The 23,394-nt window shown below is 37.2% G+C and overlaps 1 protein-coding gene across 4 annotated transcripts in view; it reads right to left on the reverse strand.

Moving 5' to 3' along the window:
- Positions 1–23,394, reverse strand: part of LOC141915406 (translocation protein SEC63 homolog) — an 84,540-nt gene that overhangs the window by 22,964 nt on the left and 38,182 nt on the right. For 2 of the 4 annotated variants that reach the window (XM_074806924.1, XM_074806921.1), the window contains exons 16-19: positions 20,876–21,115; positions 20,668–20,766; positions 13,600–13,704; positions 603–819 (exon numbers count right to left, since the gene is read on the reverse strand). In XM_074806924.1, coding sequence (XP_074663025.1) covers positions 664–819; positions 13,600–13,704; positions 20,668–20,766; positions 20,876–21,115 — 600 coding nt within the window. In that variant the 3' untranslated portion in view covers positions 603–663. Of the gene's footprint in view, positions 1–155; positions 553–602; positions 820–13,599; positions 13,705–20,667; positions 20,767–20,875; positions 21,116–23,394 lie in introns of those variants that run through there. The other 2 variants (XM_074806922.1, XM_074806923.1) reach the window with 2 other exon arrangements.

The raw sequence follows: 23,394 nt of genomic DNA on the forward strand, positions 1-23,394 counted from the left end.
AAACAGAACTTAGACGAATTAGAATGGCAAAATATTTCCAGATTTTTTTTGTTGTTGAAAGTTTTGATTTCTGTAGTCCGGAAAAACACGGAAGTCTGGCAACACTGAAGATATTAATCGCCGATCGATTAAAAAATATACCAATAGTGCACGCTGCCTTCATACGTAAATCCCCAAAAATCATTTTCTTTTCCATCTCACAGAAAACAGCTATTTCCTGTTGCACTAGATCTTTATTCTTCGTAGAATAATCACATATCTCCAGTGTTTATTGGATCGATGAACAGTCATCTGTATAGTTTTACGGTGGCGTATTGTAATATGATTCAGGATCGATTTATTCAACTTTTATGATGGCACTACATTGGAAAATATTGTAATACATTAGTATAGGATTGTACTACTAGCAGATTACGTATGTGGTGGCGGTACACGAGAGGCGGTAAATTGGGGTTTTTCCTGTATATCTTAGATACAAATGATGTTTTCCATGAAATCCAGGTGGAAGTTAAATCAAGGTATGACTGTATATACAGCTGTATCAACTGAAATCTAATGAGAAATCTGCGTTGATATACATGTAAGGACTTGGTAGATCTTCATCATTTATATTCAGCATTTTATTACAATTCAACATTGCATACTTCGATTGTCCAAGTACATTTATTCATAATCATCATCGCTATCGTCATCATCATCATCATCATCATCGTCCATGTCATCAGAATCTGATCCACTTTCACCATCTTTGTCCTCTTCTTCATCAGATATTTCCCACTGAGGATGGCTCTCCACCTTGCGTGCTTCTTTTACATCGAGCTGCAAAAGTCACATAATTTTCATGATGGTTAGTAAACAAATGTGGCCTGATGTATGAAATATTTGTATCACACAGTCACAGAGGTAACTTAACACTGTCAATAACACCTAATAATTTTCAAATACCCTTTCCAAAATTTTCTACATACATGGGTGGATCAAGAAGGACCAGACATTGTGAATCAGGGGTGAGAACCAGGGATTATGAAAAAAAAAAGCGGGACTTTTGATTAAAATTTCTGTTAATTACTGAAATTGCAGCTAAACTACAACATAGGCACATAACTCAAAGTGGGGGTTCCCAGCATGGTTTCCAAAAGTCTTGTTTCAATTCTAGATGGCACCAAGGACTGGTTATTTTTTCATAGTAGTTTATATTGGCAATACTAGATGGCAGCACATAACGAAAATCTTTGGGTGAGTACTGTCAAGCAAGCTAAAATACTCAACCCCAGTGAAGTTCATTACATGTTCCTTATTCTGCTACTTATTCAGAATTCATCTCCCAATAAGGAACAAGTAACTTCTTACTTGTTACTTATTCGGATTTTCTTGTTGGTTACTTATTGAGAATTCATCTCCCAATAAGGAACAAGTAACATGTTACTTGTTCCTTATTCAGATTTTCTTGTTACTTATTGAGAATTCATCTCCCAATAAGGAACAAGTAACATGTTACTTGTTCCTTATTCAGATTTTCGTCTTTACCGGTTCAATTTTCGTTACTTATTGAGAATTCATCTCCCAATAAGGAACAAGTAACTTGTTACTTGTTACTTACTCAGATTTTCTTGTTACTTATTGAGAATTCATCTCCCAATAAGGAACAAGTAAGGAACAAGATTTTCTCGCTGTTACTTATTCGCCAGGTGGCGCTGGTATACACTATTCCGTAGTCCAGACATTTTACATAACCACGTCTACTGTGCTGAAAAACAAACTCGACCTCGACCTTGACCTTGACAACAAATCGCCAGGTGATGGCGCGAGCCAATCCAGACATCTAAACACGATTGCGTTACCACGTGTGCCGACCGCGAGAGCGGTCAACTGTAGCTACGTCAGTAAGTTGCGTCTATTAATAACTTGGTTTAAGAACGTGTGTATTGCTCGGTCGTTTTTCTCGTCACCGAATCGACAAGTTACTTGTTCCTTATTGGGAGATGAATTCTCAATAAGTAACGAAAATTGAACCGGTAAAGACGAAAATCTGAATAAGGAACAAGGAACAAGTAACATGTTACTTGTTCCTTATTGGGAGATGAACCAACAAGAAAATCTGAATAAGGAACAAGTAACAAGTTACTTGTACCTTATTGGGAGATGAATTCTCAATAAGTAACAAGAAAATCTGAATAAGGAACAAGTAACATGTTACTTGTTCCTTATTGGGAGATGAATTCTCAATAAGTAACGGAAATTGAACCGGTAAAGACGAAAATCTGAATAAGGAACAAGTAACATGTTACTTGTTCCTTATTGGGAGATGAACCAACAAGAAAATCTGAATAAGGAACAAGTAACAAGTTACTTGTACCTTATTGGGAGATGAATTCTCAATAAGTAACGAAAATTGAACCGGTAAAGATGAAAATCTGAACAAGGAACAAGTAACATGTTACTTGTTCCTTATTGGGAGATGAACCAACAAGAAAATCTGAATAAGGAACAAGTAACATGTTACTTGTTCCTTATTGGGAGATGAATTCTGAATAAGTAACGGAATAAGGAACAAGTAATGAACTTCACTGGGGGGTAAATACTCAGTCTTGTGAGCCAAAACATAATGCCAGACACAGCAAACCTCCCACCCCCTTACTTTCTCAACGGATCTAGACAATTTGGAAAGCTTGTTTTTTAAAATTTATCATCACAAAAAAGCGGGAAATTCTCATCCCTGGTAAATGTTTGTCAAAATATGAAATACAAATACAACAGTGCCCATTCTGAAATCCGATATCATATTAATGCCATGTAATTTTAACTGAGATAAGATGGGTACATTGGTATAAGGGACACCAATCCATGCATCATGTTGGATGAGGCCAAGACACAATGCTTTCAATTATTACAATGGGTTTGAGTACAGTTTACTTTGAGCACTAAAATGGATTGGTTGTGGGGTTTGCAACCTGTGATCAGTTTGAAAGGCATTCTGCTGTTCGTGTTAGGAGATCAACTGACTCGTTTTTCAAGTTTTTCAGTGTGCGGACCTAAGTTTTGGAATCCCCTACCATTTGATGTAAAAAACTCTTTTCACATTGGATACATTTAAATCATCACTTAAGACATGGCTCTTCCATAAACACATCATGGAGAAACAAGCGTTTTGAGCTCTTGTATGGAAAAGCACTTGCTATTATCATTATCATAATGTATAAAGATGGTGCACAACACCACTGTAGTAAGCAGGTTCAACTATGATGATATACATGGTAATAGGTTTTTTCCCTTTGACCCACTAGCTAATTGTAGAAGAATCAATACAAGGTTAATTCTATATACATTGGATGCTGAAGGGCTTTACCAGAGATGTCATTATCAAGAAACAAAGTCAAGCAAAGAACAATTCATTGAAGTTTCGCTTATTTTCCCTCAGTGCTTTTAAATGGCTAATACTAATTGATGAAACTTTCTATATTAATACCAACACCTATTTCTTTCTGAATGGCAAAATATCAGCTGTCTATATCCAGTGGTTACATTTGTGCCACCACCAGCTAACAGAAAGTTAGTCTCAGAACCATTCTATAAGGAAAAAGCAGGAATGTCCCCGAAGATAACTGATGCCGCAACATCAGGTGAAACATGTGAGTGAAATATACACCCAGTCAACCTGTCGTTTAGATAGTTATTGTTTCTTGAACCTGCATCGTGGGTGTTCACGCAGTTACCCACAGTCTCTAGGATAGCTCATCCTTCGAATTTCACCTAGTTATCTTAAACCATTTATGAGTAAGAGACCGGAAATGAACAAGAGGCCCATGGGCCTTATACCTTCATGACGCAGTAGAAGAATGATTCAGTATTCAAAGTTTAACGGAACGATTTACATTGTAACAATGTAACAAGTTTTATAATAGTTAAGATGGTATAGGCTAAGTGGCGATAATGTTCATTTTCTGTTTATTGATCCTTACACGAAAAGACAAGCCCATTTTAGCTGCCCCAAAGATCACACTACATGAAAAAATGCATCAAGAATTGGTGTAGGCATCGTGCTGAAAAGAAATCCAAGATGGATCGCAACTCTGGTGGCCATACTTGAACTCAATTTTCAATAAGGGGTAGACATTTCACCTACCAAAATTCTTACACCTAGTATCATGAAAATGCATCAAGAATTGCAGGCCATTTCGTGCTAGAAATTCATAATGGCTGACCTGGCGGCCATATTTGAAAGCCGATGACCTCTATATACAAATGGCATGGACAGCTTACCTACCCTGATCCTCATACCAAATTTTGTGGAAATCCATCAAGAATTGCGGGCTGCGTCGTGCAAACAAGAAATTCAAGATGGTCACCCCAATGGCAGCCATATTTGATCACCAATGACATTTTTTACAATAGGGTTGGACACCTCGCCAGACCCAATCTTCAAGCTAATTTTCAAAAAGATTCATCGCAAATTACAGGCGAATAACTGTGTCGAATTCCATTCAATTCCAGAGGGCCTGGCTTAGGCCTATGCAATAGGAGTCAATTAAGATTCGACAGCACAGGTGCCTATTCAAATCACATGTAATTAACAAAATTCAGTGCTTCTTAGTTTGATGTCCCTGTTTTCATCGCGCACGTGGTTGAAATTATTGTTTACATCGAACGTCTGTCAATCATCTTAATTGATTCATATACTAAAATGCTCACTATGAAAAACTACGCGGTGAATCGATCCGGAATTTTTCAGTAGAATGTCAGACACAAGGTACCTTTCTTTAAAGGTTCGTTTGATGTCATTAACAATCAGTTATATAATACTTTATCATACCTTTGAAGCGGCGCGCCTGCTGCGAACGCTCAAGCAAGGTCAGTCACGTAGGCCAACGATAACACGAAACAGATGACGGTTTTGCCGGTTAAGAGCATCTCTCCAAATAAATTAGAGGGACTGTAATGGACCATTTGTTGACACTAACCTTTAATAAACTTCGTATGGATACAATCAAGATAATTCCACCCTATAATTCCACTATTCAACGATCCATGCGCAGCTTAAACATGGCGCCGCCATTCATTACGCTACTCACAATGTATCTCTACACACATCAACATCACACTTGAATTATAAGTGTTGACTTATGAGAAACTGATCGAAATCTAGCAATTTGATTAGGAAAATAGCAGCACTATAGTTAAAAAATTGCCCATGGGCAAAGTGTGGTTTACCTTGAAAGCTAGAGGTCGTTTGGAATAAGGGCATTGCTTGAAAAATCTTTTTAATTTGTGACTTCAAAGTTCCACATACCGTATTTTCCGGCCAATAAGCCGATTTTCTAGCCTCAGATTTTTACCCAAAATATCATGATCAGCTTATTGGGCGGATACGATCTGACATAAAAAATCACTTCCCGATCTATGCCACTCTAATGCTCTCAATGATCGCCAAAATCAAGAAAAGTGGTCGATATTTATTTGAGGTCATTATTTACTACCAATTATAATCTATTTTGAACTATTTTATTTTTACTTTGATTGTTCCATCACCGCACAGCGGCAATGGTATACATTTATATAACGCGCGAGTTCATCGTACTACCACGTGTCAGTTCATACATTAGTATATATGCAAATCAGCAGTGAGCCGCGTACTGCGTGTATGGCTGTGTGTATAGTAATCAGCTGAGTGAGTCTATATATAGCACAGTCACTCGGCGATGATAGTATACACAGCACTCTCACACATCGGCGGGCGCTACTGTCAGCCTCTTAAATCGTCAATTAAGACAAACTAATTGACAAATCAGTGAATTAAAATCTCTGATGAAGGGCCTCGGCTTATTGGGCGAAGCTTTATGAAATCCATGTATTTTAGGCTAAAAAACTGCCCTCGGCTTATTGGCCGGAAAATACAGTAATTATATTTTATTTTATCTTTCTTGAAAAATTATTTTGTAGTCAAATAAGACCAAAGATATACATTTGTTTGCGGTCCACGTCCAAAAGTTTGTAGGGTACAGGTAAGCGACAGGGAAACTATTTTATATTTTCCAAAAAAATATGTTTCACAATATGAAAAAATGTTCAAACAAGGCCATCCCAAAATAATTGTCTGTTTGCCGTAACACCGACTCAACTTTTCAGGATGAGTCGGTAGGTAGGTTGCAAAATTTTTGGAAAAAAAAACAAATTAATCACCTTTTTTACATGGAAACAATATCGCAAAAATCATCTACGTTGTGCACGGGAAATTTGTCTTAAAGTGTAGATTTCGAGAATTATTCTAAGATTATGACTACGTCCAGAGCGTCAACTCTGTGTTAAAAATGAAACAGTACATTGAATATGCGCGCGGTTTTACGTTACAAGCTTTAAATATATAAGAATGATTAAATGAGAAACGAAGGTATCATTTTAGCCATGTGGATTTTTAATCCATATGCTATCATGTTATACTTACCATGACCACGGGACATAGTCTGCTTTCGGCACAGTTGCCAAGAACCCATGACATAGGCCAATGACCATGCAGTCCATGGGGTACAAGCTTCACATCAATGTGTTTTGAAGCTGTTCACATACTGAACCAAAGGCCAACTGCTAACTGTACCCTTAGGGCCTGGAGCTAGTCTAACAATTCACCAAATGGAACGGAATGAATATTTTACCAGGAGTCTCATTAAAATTCTTGAATGATATCTTCGAAAGATTGGTTATGGAAATCTTTGATTTGACTTGACAAATTTTTGATAGATCCAGAGAATGTTACAAAACTACGATGAGGGCATTACTGGCCGGTTACAGAAGTTAGTTACCTAATCGTAGGTGGTTAAAGCTATTATGATCGGAAGGGGTATTTGTGAAAATATCCAAACATGAAACTAAACCATCCAGTCGAGGTTAAAACTACTTACTGACGAAATTAAGTTTACTGACTTAAGGTTTTTAATGGTTTCACAATAGGATAACTTTTTATAGTTAATGTCACGAATAATATTTCCTCACTAATTCAAGACCTTTTTGACAAAATGAGTGCGTGAATTGTAGCCTACGCGCAAACTGTTCCTTACCACGCGTTATCTATTACTGATATATACATGGTGTATAAGGCGATATTGCCAATGGGACCGTACCTAATCCAAATCACCAATGTGTCAACATTCAACACACCAAGAAAATACTTTCGGGCAATAAACGATGAAATAAATTTCTCGATATCTTTATGCGGAAATAAACAACTAAATCAGTGAATAAGCCTATGTAAAGTGCTATTTCAAAATGTATGTGTGGCACTATTTTAAACGCGGACTGATTACTTCTAGACAGGGGCGGCATAAACTTATGAAGTATTAATATTCTAATTAACTAGATTAAATCTTGAAGTGACAGATGTGTAAATACAATTCATTTAATTCATCCCCAAAAAATTAAATTAAAATTTAATTTAATTTAATTCAGTGAAGAAATCAAATTCAATTTTATTTGATATGAGTCATAGGAAAAAACCTGATCTGAAGGGGCCGATTCAGTTACAAATCCTGTGACAAACAGATGCCTCACAAGTTTACTTTTATAGATTATGTGATCATCTGCCGTTTTATAGCCCATGATTTAATTTCATTCTCTAAATTGGGGGGATCTAGTCAATAATTACATAAGTGGGACCAGGACTGCTTAACTCATCGCCTGCGAAAAACGTACTGGTATGTTCGATATCTCCCATCACTTACTTGCCTGCCGAAAGCATACTGGTATGGTTGACTTGTTTCTTAACTTAGACGATAGATGGCGAATTCATCGCACAACACCAGTTAGTTTGATGCCCATTATTACTAAAACAAACTATCATCAGTCATTCTATGCAGTGTGTTAGTGACGTCATCTATAGAAATTGGGGCTGAACACTCATGAATAAGCATATTTTCTGCAAAATACCCCCTCGGCACTGGTGATTGCTGCAGATTTGATCACTCTTAGAAGAAATGCTGCCTATTTTACATGAAAAAGCAAGACCACATGAACAAAATACAACAAATTTGATGAAGATATCTCTTCTAGTTTTTGTTTCATGAATCTCTGAAAAACACGGAAATCCTGGGAAAGCGCAGCATTTCCTGAAAAATAGGCCTGGCAGGCAAAGAGTTAAGAATTGTATCGTGTTAACAACAGGACAATAATATCCCGGGCAATTAAACACATGGCCTAGGCTGTATTATGGAATTGGAAACGTAGTCAGAGGCGACATTGCACCGACTAAATTATCAGCACTGCTTAGTATTTTCAGGTCACAAGAAATTACAATTCATTCTACTGCAAAATAAAATATAATTTATCGAAAATACGGAATGTCACTTTCTGAACAAACGCATGATCAATGAAGAAGTGATTACCCGGCTTAAAGGATGCAAATAAAGGTTTTAAATTTTACTTTTACCTACATCAAGCATCTTTCTTTAAAATTAATTCACGTTTTCAAGTAAGTTTTTAGTAGGTGATGTCACCAAAGCTTAAGTCAGATTTTAAATTCATGAAAAAGCTACCAATTTACCAACTGAATGGCGAGCGAGCCCATGAAAATGACTTAACATGCACTCTGTTTGGTCAACTTAGAAATGAAATTGTCAATTTTTTAGAATGATAGTTCTTGAATGACAACTTTGAAACTTTGATAACAGGAACTTCAGACTACAAAATAATACTATAATTCTAATAGATTGCGACATAAACATTTAGCAGAAACTGCTTACGCAAAGTTAAGTTCCTCAAATTTTAGGGCATATCAAATGAAACAAAGCCAGTTACTGACAAAGATTGACAAAATATTTCTACCCACCTACCGACTCATCCTGAAAACTTGAGTCGGTGTTACGGCAAACAGACAATTATTTTGGGATGGCCTAACAGGGACACTGGGGCTGGCACGAACGAATACCTTAGATCAACCTTTACCGATCGTCTTATGTATAAATTTGAATGTAGAATAAAATAAAATTGAATTTAATTAACTTGATTTTTTGCTCAATAAAGTAAAGTGACTTGGATTTGATATTTCTTGCGGAATAAAATTTTATTGAATTTCGTGCACAATTCGTGCACATAGCTAATTCGCATATCAAGGTCATCCATCCGATTTGAGAAAAAGATATTTTTCCCGAAAAATTGTCAAGGATGAATATTCAGATGTGCAAATAGAACTTCACAAAAACCAAATTGACTAATGGTATAACTAGACTGGTTCCCGGTCTCTACCTTCAGCTATTGTAACTGAGAATGCAGGTGCCGCAGAAAAAGACCAGGTGACCAGCCTATGGTAACACAGGAATCGATCTTGAAATACAATTTTAAATCTTAAAAATTAAGGATTTTGATTATCTAGACTCTCTACCTAAGATCTACTTCTACTGCACTAAACCGAGAGCAATATATGTGAAGGATTTCTGCAAATGTGAAAAGTTGTATCTGAAATGGTATAAACTACTATTAGATGTTTCATATTTTCAACGATGTACTGAACTACGGGTGTGTCCAAAGTTCCTGCTATTTAAACCTCCGAAGCTGAATGCATACAGAAAACTAGACAACATAAAACTCGAGATTATGAAAAACCAAATTGGGAACTTACGGAAAGACCTCTTTTCAACCGAAAGAAAACTGAAAAAATTGAAATCCGAAATCTGTGGGAAGTTAACTTGGATCCAAATTATAGTATGACTAACAAGACTGAATCAACTGGGCAAAAGAGTGTCATATTACACACAACATCGGCATGAAAAGAAACTTCTCAACTTATGGAAACAGCAAGGCCATCCTGCACCCGATTGTCTCATAAACCATTCAAAATACAAACTCTCTCCCGAAGAAACTGAAGTTTTACGTTACGGCTTAAAACACCATGTGCTTCCGAAAAACTTAAGTGAAATAGACATTAAATCTCGTGTGGAAAAAAACCGTGTTTAACAAAAACGGAATAATAAATGGTGGTAACTCGAGCACGAGCAGTTGCTTTATTGAAAACCTCCGACATGCAACAACCGCGTTTCTTAACAGTGCGAAATCGGGTTTTCACGAAACCATCGAAAAACTCAGAAACAATCCAGATATAAAAATTTGTTCGTTCGATAAGGGAAATGGTATTGTCATTTTAGATTCCTCTGAATACTTCGAGAAACTGGATAAGATCATTTTCGATAAGAACAAATTTGTCGAAATTAAGAACACTCGAAAAAATCAGCCAATTATAATCAACGAGACTTTCCTTTCAGACCTGTAGTTTCGATGATCGGCACTGCTGAATACAATCTGGCCAAGTATCTGGACAAAATTATCAAACCACATATTTCTATCAATTCCATGCTTAACAGTACCTGGGAATTCCTGGAAAGGCTTAAGGATTTCATCTTTCACCCTTCTGATATACTCATTAGTTTCAATATCGAATCTCTGTTTACAAACGTACCGCTCCAAGAAACTATAGACCTGATTTCAGATTATATGTACAAATCAGATTCCAAACCCTCGTATGATAAGGCTATGTTTAAACAACTTCTCAATATCGCAACATCTGGAATGTTTATGTACAACAATTGTCTTTTTAAAAAAATTGATGGTGTAACCATGGGCAGCCCATTAGGCCCTACTTTAGCTAACTTCTGTCTGGCACATTTTGAGAATTTACTATTGACTGATTGCAAATTCAAACCCACATTGTACCTTAGATATGTTGATGACATTTTCTGTATTCACAATTCATTTTTTGATGCATTAAATACTATGCATCCCAATCTGAAATTGACTTTAGAACTTGGCCCGAACATTTTACCCTTTAAGGATACTCTCATTCAAGCACTGCCTGACCCTTGCAGTACTAATTTCATCTCACGCATCTATAGAAAAGCTTCTAATACTGGATTACTTTTGAACTTTAATGCAATGTGTCCTTACAAATGGTAAACTGGTCTTATCAACACCGGTATATATACATGCACCGTAAAAAAGCCTCAGGCTCAGAGTATGGCTGGCCTAAAAATCACTTCCCAATGTTACTCATGCATTATTTTGTTTATTTCATCAACTCACAGCGGCAAGATTATACAGTCGTATAGACACGCGCGCAGCCCAATAGGACCTTGTGTCTGCTGTACGTTTGTATGCACGTGGTCAGCCTTCGGCTGCGTGTGTGCTTCAATGATGATAGTATGAACAACACTCTCATACAGCGTGTTAGCCTCTTACATCAGACAAACTTATCGGCAATTTAATGAAATCCTTATATCAGGATAAAAACTGCCCTCTAGAAAGCGATGACTGTATATAAGCCACTAAACTTGTTGAACTGATCACTTCAGCACTTTGACTAGTAACAACCAATCAGAGCGTGGGTTTCCCCTAGTTATGTCAAAACTGCCGACATTCCCAAAGCAGCCACTCATAGCGCGGTTTCCCATAATTATGTAAAAAGCGCTCGTCAATATGTGCCATAGTCTAAGCCATAATCTTTTAAGGAATCCTGTCAATTTTTCAATCGATCAAATGATGGAAATATTGGACCGCGCAATAAACTTGATCTAACGGACAAAACTGAACGGTAGAATTTGACTGACCTAGGAGACAGCACGACGTCATTTAAAGAGGATAACAAAGTGGTGGTTCGCTACGTGAAGCGACCACAAAGACTGAGTGCAAACCACAGCAATTAGCTATTTCGTGAAATAGGTGCCTGGACCTGGTAACCATGGCAACCATCAAAATGAAAACTCATGAATAAAATTGAATTGCTTGGCACGTCGATCGTCATAATTTCAATGAATAAAATAATATTGAATTGTTTTCAGCATGGTCGACAGTATAATCTTTTTGTTCGAAACTCCTTAAACGTTTCTTAGGAAATTTTCAAAATGGACACTTTCAGTAAAAATTGAAAAAATAGAAATCACTGCCCCTTTTTACATTTCCACTGATCTTCTCAAAAATTCACTGCTATCCAGAGATGCTAGGGCCAAAGTACCAAAATTCCGGAATTTAGAACGGGGGGGGGGGGTCTGAAAAATTCTCCCCCAGGAAAAATTTTGCGTTTTTGCATCGCCGGAGATGCAGTATCACGATCGGCATCTTTCATCTGAAAATACGACGGCAGGCATTCGTTGTGCTTCACATCCCTCGCTGCCTTCTTATGCCGCGCGCTATCCGGGTGACGAAGAATATCTTTTTTCCCGCCACTACCGTATTTGACCTGGTCTTTACAAACGACGCAGTACGCCACGCCAGCTAAGTCTAACTTACGAATGTAGTTCGATAAGTAGTCCCCGTTACTGTCCTTACACTCTAGCCAGTGCCAGTTAAATTTATTTTTTATACCGCTGTCAATTGCCTTTATATCGGCCGACTCCCGACTGACAATCTTTCCATGCGTGCTCATTTTGCAGACCGTCCCGCTTGACAGCTGCAGGCAAAAAGAAAGTTACAAAGCTGCGTGCCTCAGGACATAGCACGCGCATGGTTATAATTAAGATGATATTTATTAAATATCATCTTAATTATTACCACGTGCATCTTCACATTGTTGGCCATCAGCGGGACGATGTACAACGGCGCGTAAAGATAATTGTAAATGGCGTCACAACAGTGGCTCTCCACCTACGCACGCACAGATACCACCACAAGCACACATATATACATTGTAGCAGAACATCCTCGGAAACGGAGACCAAGATAAAATAACACAGAAGCGACGACGAGTACAAGCAAACGAACGCTTATACGGTCCGTGCCATAACTGGTCGCCGCGAGGAATTCTCACCAAATTTCCGGAATTGACATCGGCGATCCTAAATTTCCGGAATTCCGGATATTTCCGGAAAACTAGCATCTCTGGCTATTAGCAGCCGTGGATAAATTTTTTTCAATTCGCTGAGACAATGCTTTCACTGCCCACAACGAACCCTGTTTTACATATGAAATCTTAGATGACTTAGACCTGTTAACCTTGCAAAACAAAAGGGGGCATCTTTCCCTACGATACAGCCTAGAAGTAACAAAACTCATAACGCGTCCCTGGAATTTGTCAGAAATCGTTGCGTTTTCATTTTTGATAAAACGAAATAGAAACGCGAATCAAACTAGTTACTACCGCGGTTCAAATTCAACGCATCTGGCACGCGCACATCGAATGCACATATGTATAATTAGCAGCTCCCTTCTTTTTGAGTGCAACTTCTTGTATTTGGATGACTACATTGTAAAATACATGCAGTAACATTATAAACGCCTAATAGGAGTGTTCAAAGTTTTGTGGCACCCATATGTGTGCAGCGAAATGCGCAATTCTGAAATGGATATTAGCAACCAATGCATTCGGAACTAAACAAAATCGAATTACAGAACGCGGTTTGAACGATATAAAACTAAACGCAAATGAAAATGGAGTTTACTTTCTTCTAGGCTGTACCGTATATGCAACCTATTCCCTAAACACCAACCCCTGCTATTGAAGATTTATGAAATATCATGAGCTTCTTACATACTACCACCAGCCTTGATCGACAGACGGCAAGAAAAGAATGGCCAAGATTCCAAATGCCCACATTATATAATATACAGGTTCTGTTCGTACGAGATTCTTACCTTAATCATTTCAGAAAGGTCGAAGTCTAGATATGAGTCAGATCTAACACAAACACTGTATTGAAAAATTCCTACTTTCTGGGGAGCTGAAAACTTGAGCTGAACCTGGAAGAAACCAGAAATACATATGTGTACAAGATCATAGAGCCAGATGTCTTTTACTCGTGTCTCAGAATGTCCGACTCATAACATGCAGGTGCTTTGTTTGGACGGGTTGATGAAAAGCCTGCGACCTTATTCACTAAAGATTCACGATGCAATCAAGTGAAAATTATGTCCAAACTTGAAATTTAGTGGTCCAGGGACACCATGCCCACTAGGGAAATGGTTTGAAATGTTCACAAATGTAAAGATTTCAAGATTTAACTTGGCCTGATGAACATTTACAGTAACCAATGACCTTAAAACTAACCACAATCATAGAACATTTCATGAGCTACAATTGTGCCCTCAATTGTGGTAACAAATATGCCTACGTACCAATGTAATAAAGAAACAAGAACAAAATTCTTAATACAAACTTTCCTAAATTTACATGATGGTGTATGTTTAATCCAGTATCAAAATTAAACGTCAGTTAATATACCCTAAAGTTGAAGCATTAATAATTCATAAAGACGAGAGAAATCCCACAATAACGAAGCCAAGATTGAAAAATTCTATATCAGAATGATTGTATTTGAGGAGCGAAGTTTCGGCTATCAACTGTTAGCCATCATCAGGCGTACTGAGAACAAAATCAAATAACAGGATAAAGAATATGACAAATGATTAAGATTAAAGGATTAAGATTTAAGTAATTAAATAACAAAAACCTGAACACTAAGGAAGAAAACAAAAAAGGCAAACGACAAACTAAGGGGATGTTGTGCGAGATTAAAGTTATCTAAAAACAAAGCCCAGAGGGTTCTAAGGCAGACAAACTAAGGGGTTATCAGACAAAAACAAAAGGCAAGAACATCAAAGGGATAATCAAGGAATGAGTGAGGGAGTGAGTGACTGGAAGTGACAAACGGAGGAAAACAAGCTAACATGAATTGTGACTAGTTTCATAAACGTGATTAGCTACTCCTCTCTCGGGATTGAAATTTTTGACGTCATTTTTATGTTCTCTGAGGCGCTTGTTCAAATCACGCACAGTTTCACCAATATATATTTTATTACATACTTTACAAGGTATTTTGTACACACCAATGTTCAAAGGTACCGTTTTGCAGGAATTGTGAGATAAGTTATGACTAAGTTTATTATTGTTAGTGAAAATGAGCTGTTTGTTAAGGAGATGAAGGGGTTTTTTTTTATTTTTCCAAAACGGAACAAAAGGTACGACAATGGGCTGTTTTTGAGGGCGCGAAACTCGAGAATTACAAAAATGGGTGCGACGGGCTCGAAAAAGAGATTTATTCAAAAGGTCATTAGGATAAGCTAACTGATAAAGGGAATTCCTGATCTGGGTGAGTTCATCATCGAGAAAAAGGGGTCGCATATGGATGGATGAAAACGGTTGTATAAAGTGGTTAGAAGTGTGGGCTTTACGACCTGGTGGACTGCTTAAAGAAAAAAGTCTGCTCATTTGGGATCACTATAAAAGCCATTTGTGTGATAAAGTAGTTATACAAAATACCGATGTAGCCGTTATCCCCCCGTGGACTCACTAGTGTTCTACAACCCCTAGATGTTTGTTTGAACAAGCCGTTCAAAGATGCAATCCGAAAGCAGTGGAATAAATGGATGGAGGGTGAAAAGTCACACACCAAAGGAGGCAATATGCTCCTAAACGGTCATATGTAAATGGTTTGTTGATGCCTGGAATGAACTAGACATCAAACCGTACAAAATTCGTTCGAAAAATGAGGCATATCCACTGCATTAGACGGCTCAGAGGATGACTTTCTCTGGAAAGATTAGGATCAATGGGAACCAGATGAACTAGTCGATAATGCGATAATATGATCCATATGATGATCGAATTTGCGTGAAGGATTGGAATTTATTGTTCGGACAATCAGATGATGATGATAGTGAATTTGAAGGATTTTAGTTCACTGCGGATAGAATATGTACCAGGTATTATTAGACAGAACTGTTTATTGTGCTCGTTAAGTGCTATAGTTATTCAATGTGCGCTTAGTGTGTTTAGATAAGGAGAACAATATACAGGCAATTACTGGCATTGTGCGACTATGAATGCGCTCAATCTGTGAACTAATCTGTATTGATTGATTGTTTAGTGTTTGTCATAATAACAGCCAATTATTAATTTGATATCATGTATCAAAATAATGAAGTAAAAAAAAAAAAAAAAATGTACGAAATTTGATTGAAAAAGTTTTATTTTTATTTTCATGAAGTTAACATCTGGTCTGCAACTCACTTGAATGCTGGTAGATGGCAGAAGCTATCGGTAGTCAATACTTCTAGCATTCTTTGGGTCTTCATTTTCATTTACATAGACCTACCCTCAGACCCCGTAATTAAGTCCTTACTTAATGTAATACATATATTGGATTGAATTGTTCGACAGCAGTGGAAAATTTTTATGACTCGAAAAGAATAATAAGTGGAAAAGTCGACCACGAAAAATCGACCGATTTTTTAAGTCTAGAAATTCGACTATTACGCAAGAATATACGGTAGTCAATATGGTTAATTGCATTGTTCTCAAGGAGCAACTAAATAAAAGTATATATTTGTACTAAAAAGTGTGACAGAGATGTTCTTGGATTCAGCCTTTCAGTTTTTGGGCTGCAGATGTGTCTAGAGTAAATACATATACAAACCAAATATCAAGACAATCCATTGAAGTGTCTTCAAGACTCTCAAAATAACTGGATTCCATCTACGACAGCCGCAAGAATGGACAAATAATGAAAAGTGAATGCAATAGCCCGCAGGGACTAAAATCTCAAGTCGAAGAAGGAATTTCATTTTTTTCAGAGGCACCCCTAAATTTTAATTTTTTAACATAGCATTGCACCTATGCTTTATCTGTGAATTGAAAATCCCGACACCGTTCCCGCGTATTTTCTGGTCAGAAGTATTTGTGAATATATGCTCACACACGTATCACTCGGACTACTGTCGCGTGCTTTGACTCTACCCACTATTGCTAGCTATGAGAAAAACGCAATTGACATGCATGGCCTAGTTAAAGTTTTCCAAGAAATTGGCAAAGTTCCAATCAGCTGTAGCGAAGCTGGAAGTGCTGCGTATAATGGCTGTTGCTACAGAATTCCGTTCGTAGCGGGCCTTGCATTCATTGAATTATTAAACAGGAAATTCAAGGCCTTGAATTCAGCAATGGTCTTCAAATCGATTTAGGGCCTTCCATTTAAAAACTAGGGGTCCAGGGACACCATGCCCACTTGGGAAATGGTTTCAAATGCTCAACAATTTAACAATTTCAATATTGAACAACCCTGGTGATCATGTGCAAGAACCAATGACCTTGAAACTCACCACTATCATAGATCATGTCAGCAGCTATGATTTTGTAATTGATTGTGATAACAAAATATGCCTATAGGTACCAATATAATATGGAAATACTAAGTTATTCTATTATTGAACGCCCCCAGGTGACCATATGCAAAGCCCAATGACCTTGAAACTAACCACCATCATAGAACATGTCATGAGCAACAAATAGCAATTGATCATGATAGCAAAAAAGGTACCAATATAATAAAGCAAACACTAACTTATTCAACTATTCAACACCCTCCGTTTAATTTTTGAAATTAGAAGCATTTTCCAAGCACTCAGAGCTATCTTGAACCCATGAACGACCACCATGTTTTGAAAGGTAATGGCTATTTCCAATGTGGCAGATCCACATTCGATGAGATCTAAAGCAGTAGGCCAACAGGTCGAGCCCCTGATTTTAGATTTTTAGTTTTCACAACCAAAATCAAAACAGAAAGGTGAGATCCTTGTGTGATCCATTTTTCGGTTATAAAATGACAGATGTCTCTGACAATCACAGAACGTACAGTTATGTGTTTGAACCCCAAACATTCCATCTATCGTTCGGATTCCTATCATAAATTAATATAAAATCTAATGCAAGTTCAATTGAGATAAAGACTTTATTGTGAATAAAACATCTGGTACAAAAATTATTCATGAACTGTATAATATGAGACGGTATGGTCGACACAGAGCTCTGATGTCAAGAAACCAAATATTCAATTTAGATGCCCAGTTTTGTGTAGCTTTAGAGTACGGATATTTGTTCCGTGAGCTTTCTTTTTGCTAACTCTTTTCACGGCACGGACTGCATACTTATCCTATATTTCTTTCCTCACTTAGACAGTTGCAGCAAGCTTGTTTTTATGTTTCGTTGATGCTCCCAGAAATTTTTTACATAGCAGTTTGTTGACTGGGCTGAAGCGAACATCCCTACGCCCAAAATAGTGTAAGGCAGTTTGACCTCTGGCTTGGAGAGCATATTATATGGACTTGTAGGCCGAATATGTTTTAATGTTTATAGCCTGTTTGTCTTCTTTTTCAATAAGTGATTCATGATGGAAAACGATGCCTCTACCTGGGGACCATGAAATATACTAAGGGACGCCCGAACCACAGCACACACGGCGGGATATTTTCCAGTCTTCATTACCAAGTGCCACCATCGGTCGATTTTACCATCGTAGATAGGGAAGTCATGGTTGACTGAGAGCCTCATCAGTTGGCTGTAAAAATCCCCATCATCTTCACTAATAAATCGACCAAGATTGTGATCATCCTTTAAGATTTTCAACCCTTTTGAAGCGACCGAATGAGATAAAATCAAAGGATCTACACACGACAGAGCTTTTAAGACGTTACTATTGATAGGTAGTTTCATCTGCATATAGTCTACACATTGAACGTAGGCAGTTTCGACTTTATCAAAAAATAATTTTGACTTGTTTGGGCATCTACTTGTTTCCAAGGAATATATCAGCTGGTTTGTACTGCAGGGTTACATCTGTGAGATCAAGTGCCAGGAGCTTTTTAGCTGATTTATTGACAATATTTTCTGGCTTGATGAATGAGCCAATAAACTCCCGAAAAACCTTAAATTGTTCTTCATGTATTTTGTGTAGAGAGTCTCCTGTCCTTGGAACACGCAAACATAAGATTTCAAAAATAGGGAAAGCTGCCAAGTAAAAATTCATGATGCGAATGGTTCGACTCTCCTGGTAGAGCACTCTTTCCAGTATCTCAACTTACCTTTGCTTTCCAGCATCTGTCATTGACGTGCGCTTTTTTCTCAATCGATCATGTATTTCCTTGATTCTACCTTTAGCCTCCTGACTCAGATTAGATAGGAATCACCAATTACAGGCTTGTATGCCCCAACCATTTCAGTCGGCAAAAAAGCCAAGTAAAACACTTTCAAGAGGGAAACATAGGTAGACAAGTAAGGGATACATCGTACACCGAGAGCCATCTGTATGGAACTTAATTCTGAGGGGCAACGTATTGAATTTCTAGCAAATCACATATCTCGGCTAAGTCCTACTTTAAATCAGGTGACCATTTAAAATCATTGAACAATGTTGTATAAAATTTTTCGTCCCAATTTTCAAAAACATCTGAAAGTTTCTTCGCACAATTATGAATGTGGTGACATGAATCCCCATCAATGTCCAATAAATCTTTTGCTTTTTCACGAATCTTAGCTTCTACCCCATTTCGCTTCCCTCTCACGACGTTACACGAATCAGCCAAAATGGAAACTAGATTTTTAAGATGAACATCGTGGCCATTCAACAATTTCACCAAGGCTTGATATATCGATTCGGCATCAACTGTTGTCATTTCGATGTCTGCAAAATGCTGCACGACTGAGGCCCTTCTGTGACGTCAAAATAACTCACCAAAACTCCTAATAAAGAATTCCAATTCACACGACATAGGCATATACTCTCCACCTCTTGTCAAGCATATAGTGATCCAAACCATTTTTATTGTTTCTAAAAAAAACCCCACCTAACACTTTTTTGTGCACTAAAGATGTGCATTCGTCAATATTCAGTGAAAATGGGCCATGTCATAGATGGTTAGCTGTTTTATCAGTGTAGTATTGCCCCATCCCATGCATTAGTTTGTATGATGCGGTTTGTAAGACTAACTTCATTGACAGCAGATTTGTCAGCATTTTTGACCAGGTTCATGAGCTTAGGCACGACGCACAGAGGCAAATTATTTTTCGGCGATAAAGACTTAAAGCAAAGCCTGTAAGATTAGAAGTAAGATAAGAATGGACCAGTCATGGCAAAAGTAGGGCTACGTGGTCATTTACTGCTTTGATGTGAACTACCGGGGTAAGGCTCAACAAAAATAATACCCTGTTTCTCTGCAGCGGTCGGGTCGTTATTGTAAAATATAATACAATTTTGTAATCAGTTCTCTTGTGGCCATCTTGAATTGTAGTAAACACATATATCTGCGTCGTAAAAATACAACACTTAAGGTAACGAAGAGGTTAAGATTTGACTTTTTAAAAACCAGCACAGATGCCTATTCAAATTACAGGTAATTTAAAAATTAGGTTTTTCTTAAGTTGTTGTCCCTGTTTGCACCAGGACACATGGTTTATATTAAAGCTTACATCTAACGTCATCAACAGCTGGTAAGACCGTACCCACATCCGTCAATCATTTTTTTCTATTAATTAGGAAAATATTTACAAAAAGCAAAATTTCACAGTCTGCGTTAATAAGATTAAAGTATTCATTCATTTGACAAATCTTCATCTTAACTCCCAACTACAAGTTATTAGAGGGGTCATTGACTCACTACCATCTTTCTACCACATGAAGGTAAAAAATGCATCGAAGGGCATCAGTGTAACATCAATGCAACAAAGTGATTTTCATTGCAATACAAATCATCCATGTAGATTTGACTATGGTTAGTGAATAGGTTCCCAGGTATTCACATTAGTGTCTATACTATTGTCCACTATAAGATCCATTGCTATTTAATAAAAATGAGAATCCTAAAACTCCACTAGTCTAAAGGTTGAGTTTGTAAATGCAATTATAATAGCTTGATAAGAGAATTAGTTTTATTCACCTCTTCTCTGTCCTTAAGGCTGCACACTTGCACAGGAGCTGTTATCAATTGATGATTCTTTCTATCTGCTACGTAGATCCACCACCATTCATACTTTTCCTTCAGTAAAACAATGAATAAAATGTTAGACAGAAAACTACATATATAACACCATATATATGCATATTGGACTTAATCACCGTGAAAATGGGCATTAATAATGACTTACTGCTGGGAAGTAAGGACAATGAACGAGATGGGATTCTTTTGATTTTGTTTCAAGAATGGTCTCTTTTTTCATTTCTTCTTGGAATTTTGACCAGTCCTCTTCTTCGTCTGGATTTTTTGTTGCACAACTCTCGTTCTCAGAATCTTCATTTTCACTATCTGTGCCATCAGTGATGTCACTGCCCTCATCTTCTAAATCACTGTCTTTAGCCTTTTTAGTCTTGCAGATTCGTTCATTTTTCTATAATTGAGATAACAAGAAAGAAATTTCTCATTAAGACTGCACAAGTCATTCATTGTTTGGCCTGATCTCATTGATTCAAAGCATAAAAAATCTCATAGTACTAATTACCTTTGTAGCTAGTAGTATATCTTAATGGGATACCGGCCATGCAACGGTGGCATATGGCTATTTTGTAAGAGCGCCCCTAGGGGTTAACATGATCTGGATATATTGATCCATACGCCTGTATGTACTAAGTAGTGATGTACTGAGTTGAGTCGAAATTACGGATGGCATATTGCACATCATATGTTCATACATTGTATATACATTTTAAAGTTTTGTGATTTATATAATACATAAATAACTCCGCATAACTCATCACTATCACTATCGCGACTGGTGATTTTTATACGGATTCAGTGAAATACAAGAAAGGTGTCATTCAATTTCCAATTTCTCCAAAGTGATTATACAACCAATACCTAGTGTTTAACACCTTCACTGCCGCTGACAAGATAATTCGTCATGGTGGGTGCACTGCAGTTTGCCATGATGAGTTATATCGTCATCGTTATGCGTCATGCGTTATGAATGGACCTGGCAGAGGCGAGAAACCAGATAACAATTGTCTGGCAGTATGGAGAGACTAGGATATTATTCATGGGGGTAACTAAAGTCTGGTGTACACTTGAATTTTTTTCAAAAAAATCTTCAGAAAGCAATGCATTTTAGCTTCTTTTCGGGCCAATATTTAGAGAGAATATAACGACTTAAATCATTCTATATCATTTTTACAATAAAACTTTTATTCTTTTAGACTTTTATTTGATTTTTCACACCTTTCACCGCCAATGGGGACAAGAAATAAATTGCCCATGGGCAAAGTGTGGTTTACCTTGAAAGCTAGAGGTTGTTTGGGGTAAGGGCATTGCTTGAAAAATCTTTTTAATTCGAGATTTCAAAGTTCTACAAGTTTAAATATTCTATTTTATCTTTCTTAAAGGATTATTTGTAGTCAAAAGACCAAAGATATACATTTTATATTTTCAAAGAAATATTTTTCATAATATGAAAAAATATTCAAATAAAATTCATATGATGTCACATATCAGAGGTTGGCTGAATGTATGGCCGCAGAAGCTAAAATACCGGTGCAGTAAGAAACCGGCGTATTATGATTTCCGCGGGCACGTGGAGGCCTTCGTTTAAGCCGAGAACCAATTAAACAAATGCTCACATAAAAAAATGTACCGCAATTTTACATGAATTGGCTCAATCCCAACTTCATATCGCTGACAAAGGTAAACCAAAAATTCAGAATCTCTTCACCAGTGCCAGTGACGTGTTATCTCGTCATTGGTTTTTACACTAAAATAGATCAGTGTATTTATTTATCAATGTTCAAATAGTGCTGGCAGCATATAAATTGTATAATGTCAAAAATTAGCGTTGGCAATGGCGACCGGACATTAAACCGCTAGGTGACAGCGAACGTGTTAAGTTAATATAAAGTATGGATATGATTTTTAAAATGCTCAGTTATTGATTACAGATGGCGTTGTACATCTACTGTATTGAATATTGATGAGATGAAACCACAAATCTTCAAAAACATGGAGCAGAGAATGACTCGTTTTGTTTGACTGCTGTGGTTTCGGGGACGTACAATAAAGATTGGATAATAAGTAGCGATTGCAAAAATTTACAAGCGCCAACTGTACAGCACCCTTAGAGGTCAAACTTGGAAAACCGTGCTATAACTCTTAAGCCTATAGCCATAGTATCTGGACTACATAGCAAGTTTAGTCACGATCGGATAATGATTGTAGGACTAGTAACAATTCAAAAATTTTTACGAGCGCCACCTGTACAGCACCCCTACAGATCAAATTGGGAAAACAGCTTATAACTTTTTAGTACTATCCACATACCAAATTACATCTAATGACCAAATTGAACAGACTAAATGTGGCTGCAAGTACTTCGAATGAATATAATGCGCGACGCAGACTTTGACCATTTCCTAATTAGTGCAATTGGCCTAAGCCTCCTCTGTCTGGCTTTCTAAACCAGAGTTTTCAATTGAGTTTTTTTCTTCATTAATGAGTGATATTTTTTAATAATGCTTGATGACTAGTTGCTACGGAGCCCCAGATGATAAGATCTCTTTTTCCTTTAAAAATCGTTTGGTTCGAACAAATTTTTTTGTTAGAAAAAAAGTTTTTCGTTCAAACTGAAAACATTTTGTTCGATCAAACAAAATTGATTTTGTTCGATCAAACAAAATTGATTTT

The sequence above is a fragment of the Tubulanus polymorphus genome, chromosome 1 (assembly GCF_964204645.1).
Source record: "Tubulanus polymorphus chromosome 1, tnTubPoly1.2, whole genome shotgun sequence".
Lineage (NCBI taxonomy): Eukaryota > Metazoa > Nemertea > Palaeonemertea > Tubulaniformes > Tubulanidae > Tubulanus > Tubulanus polymorphus.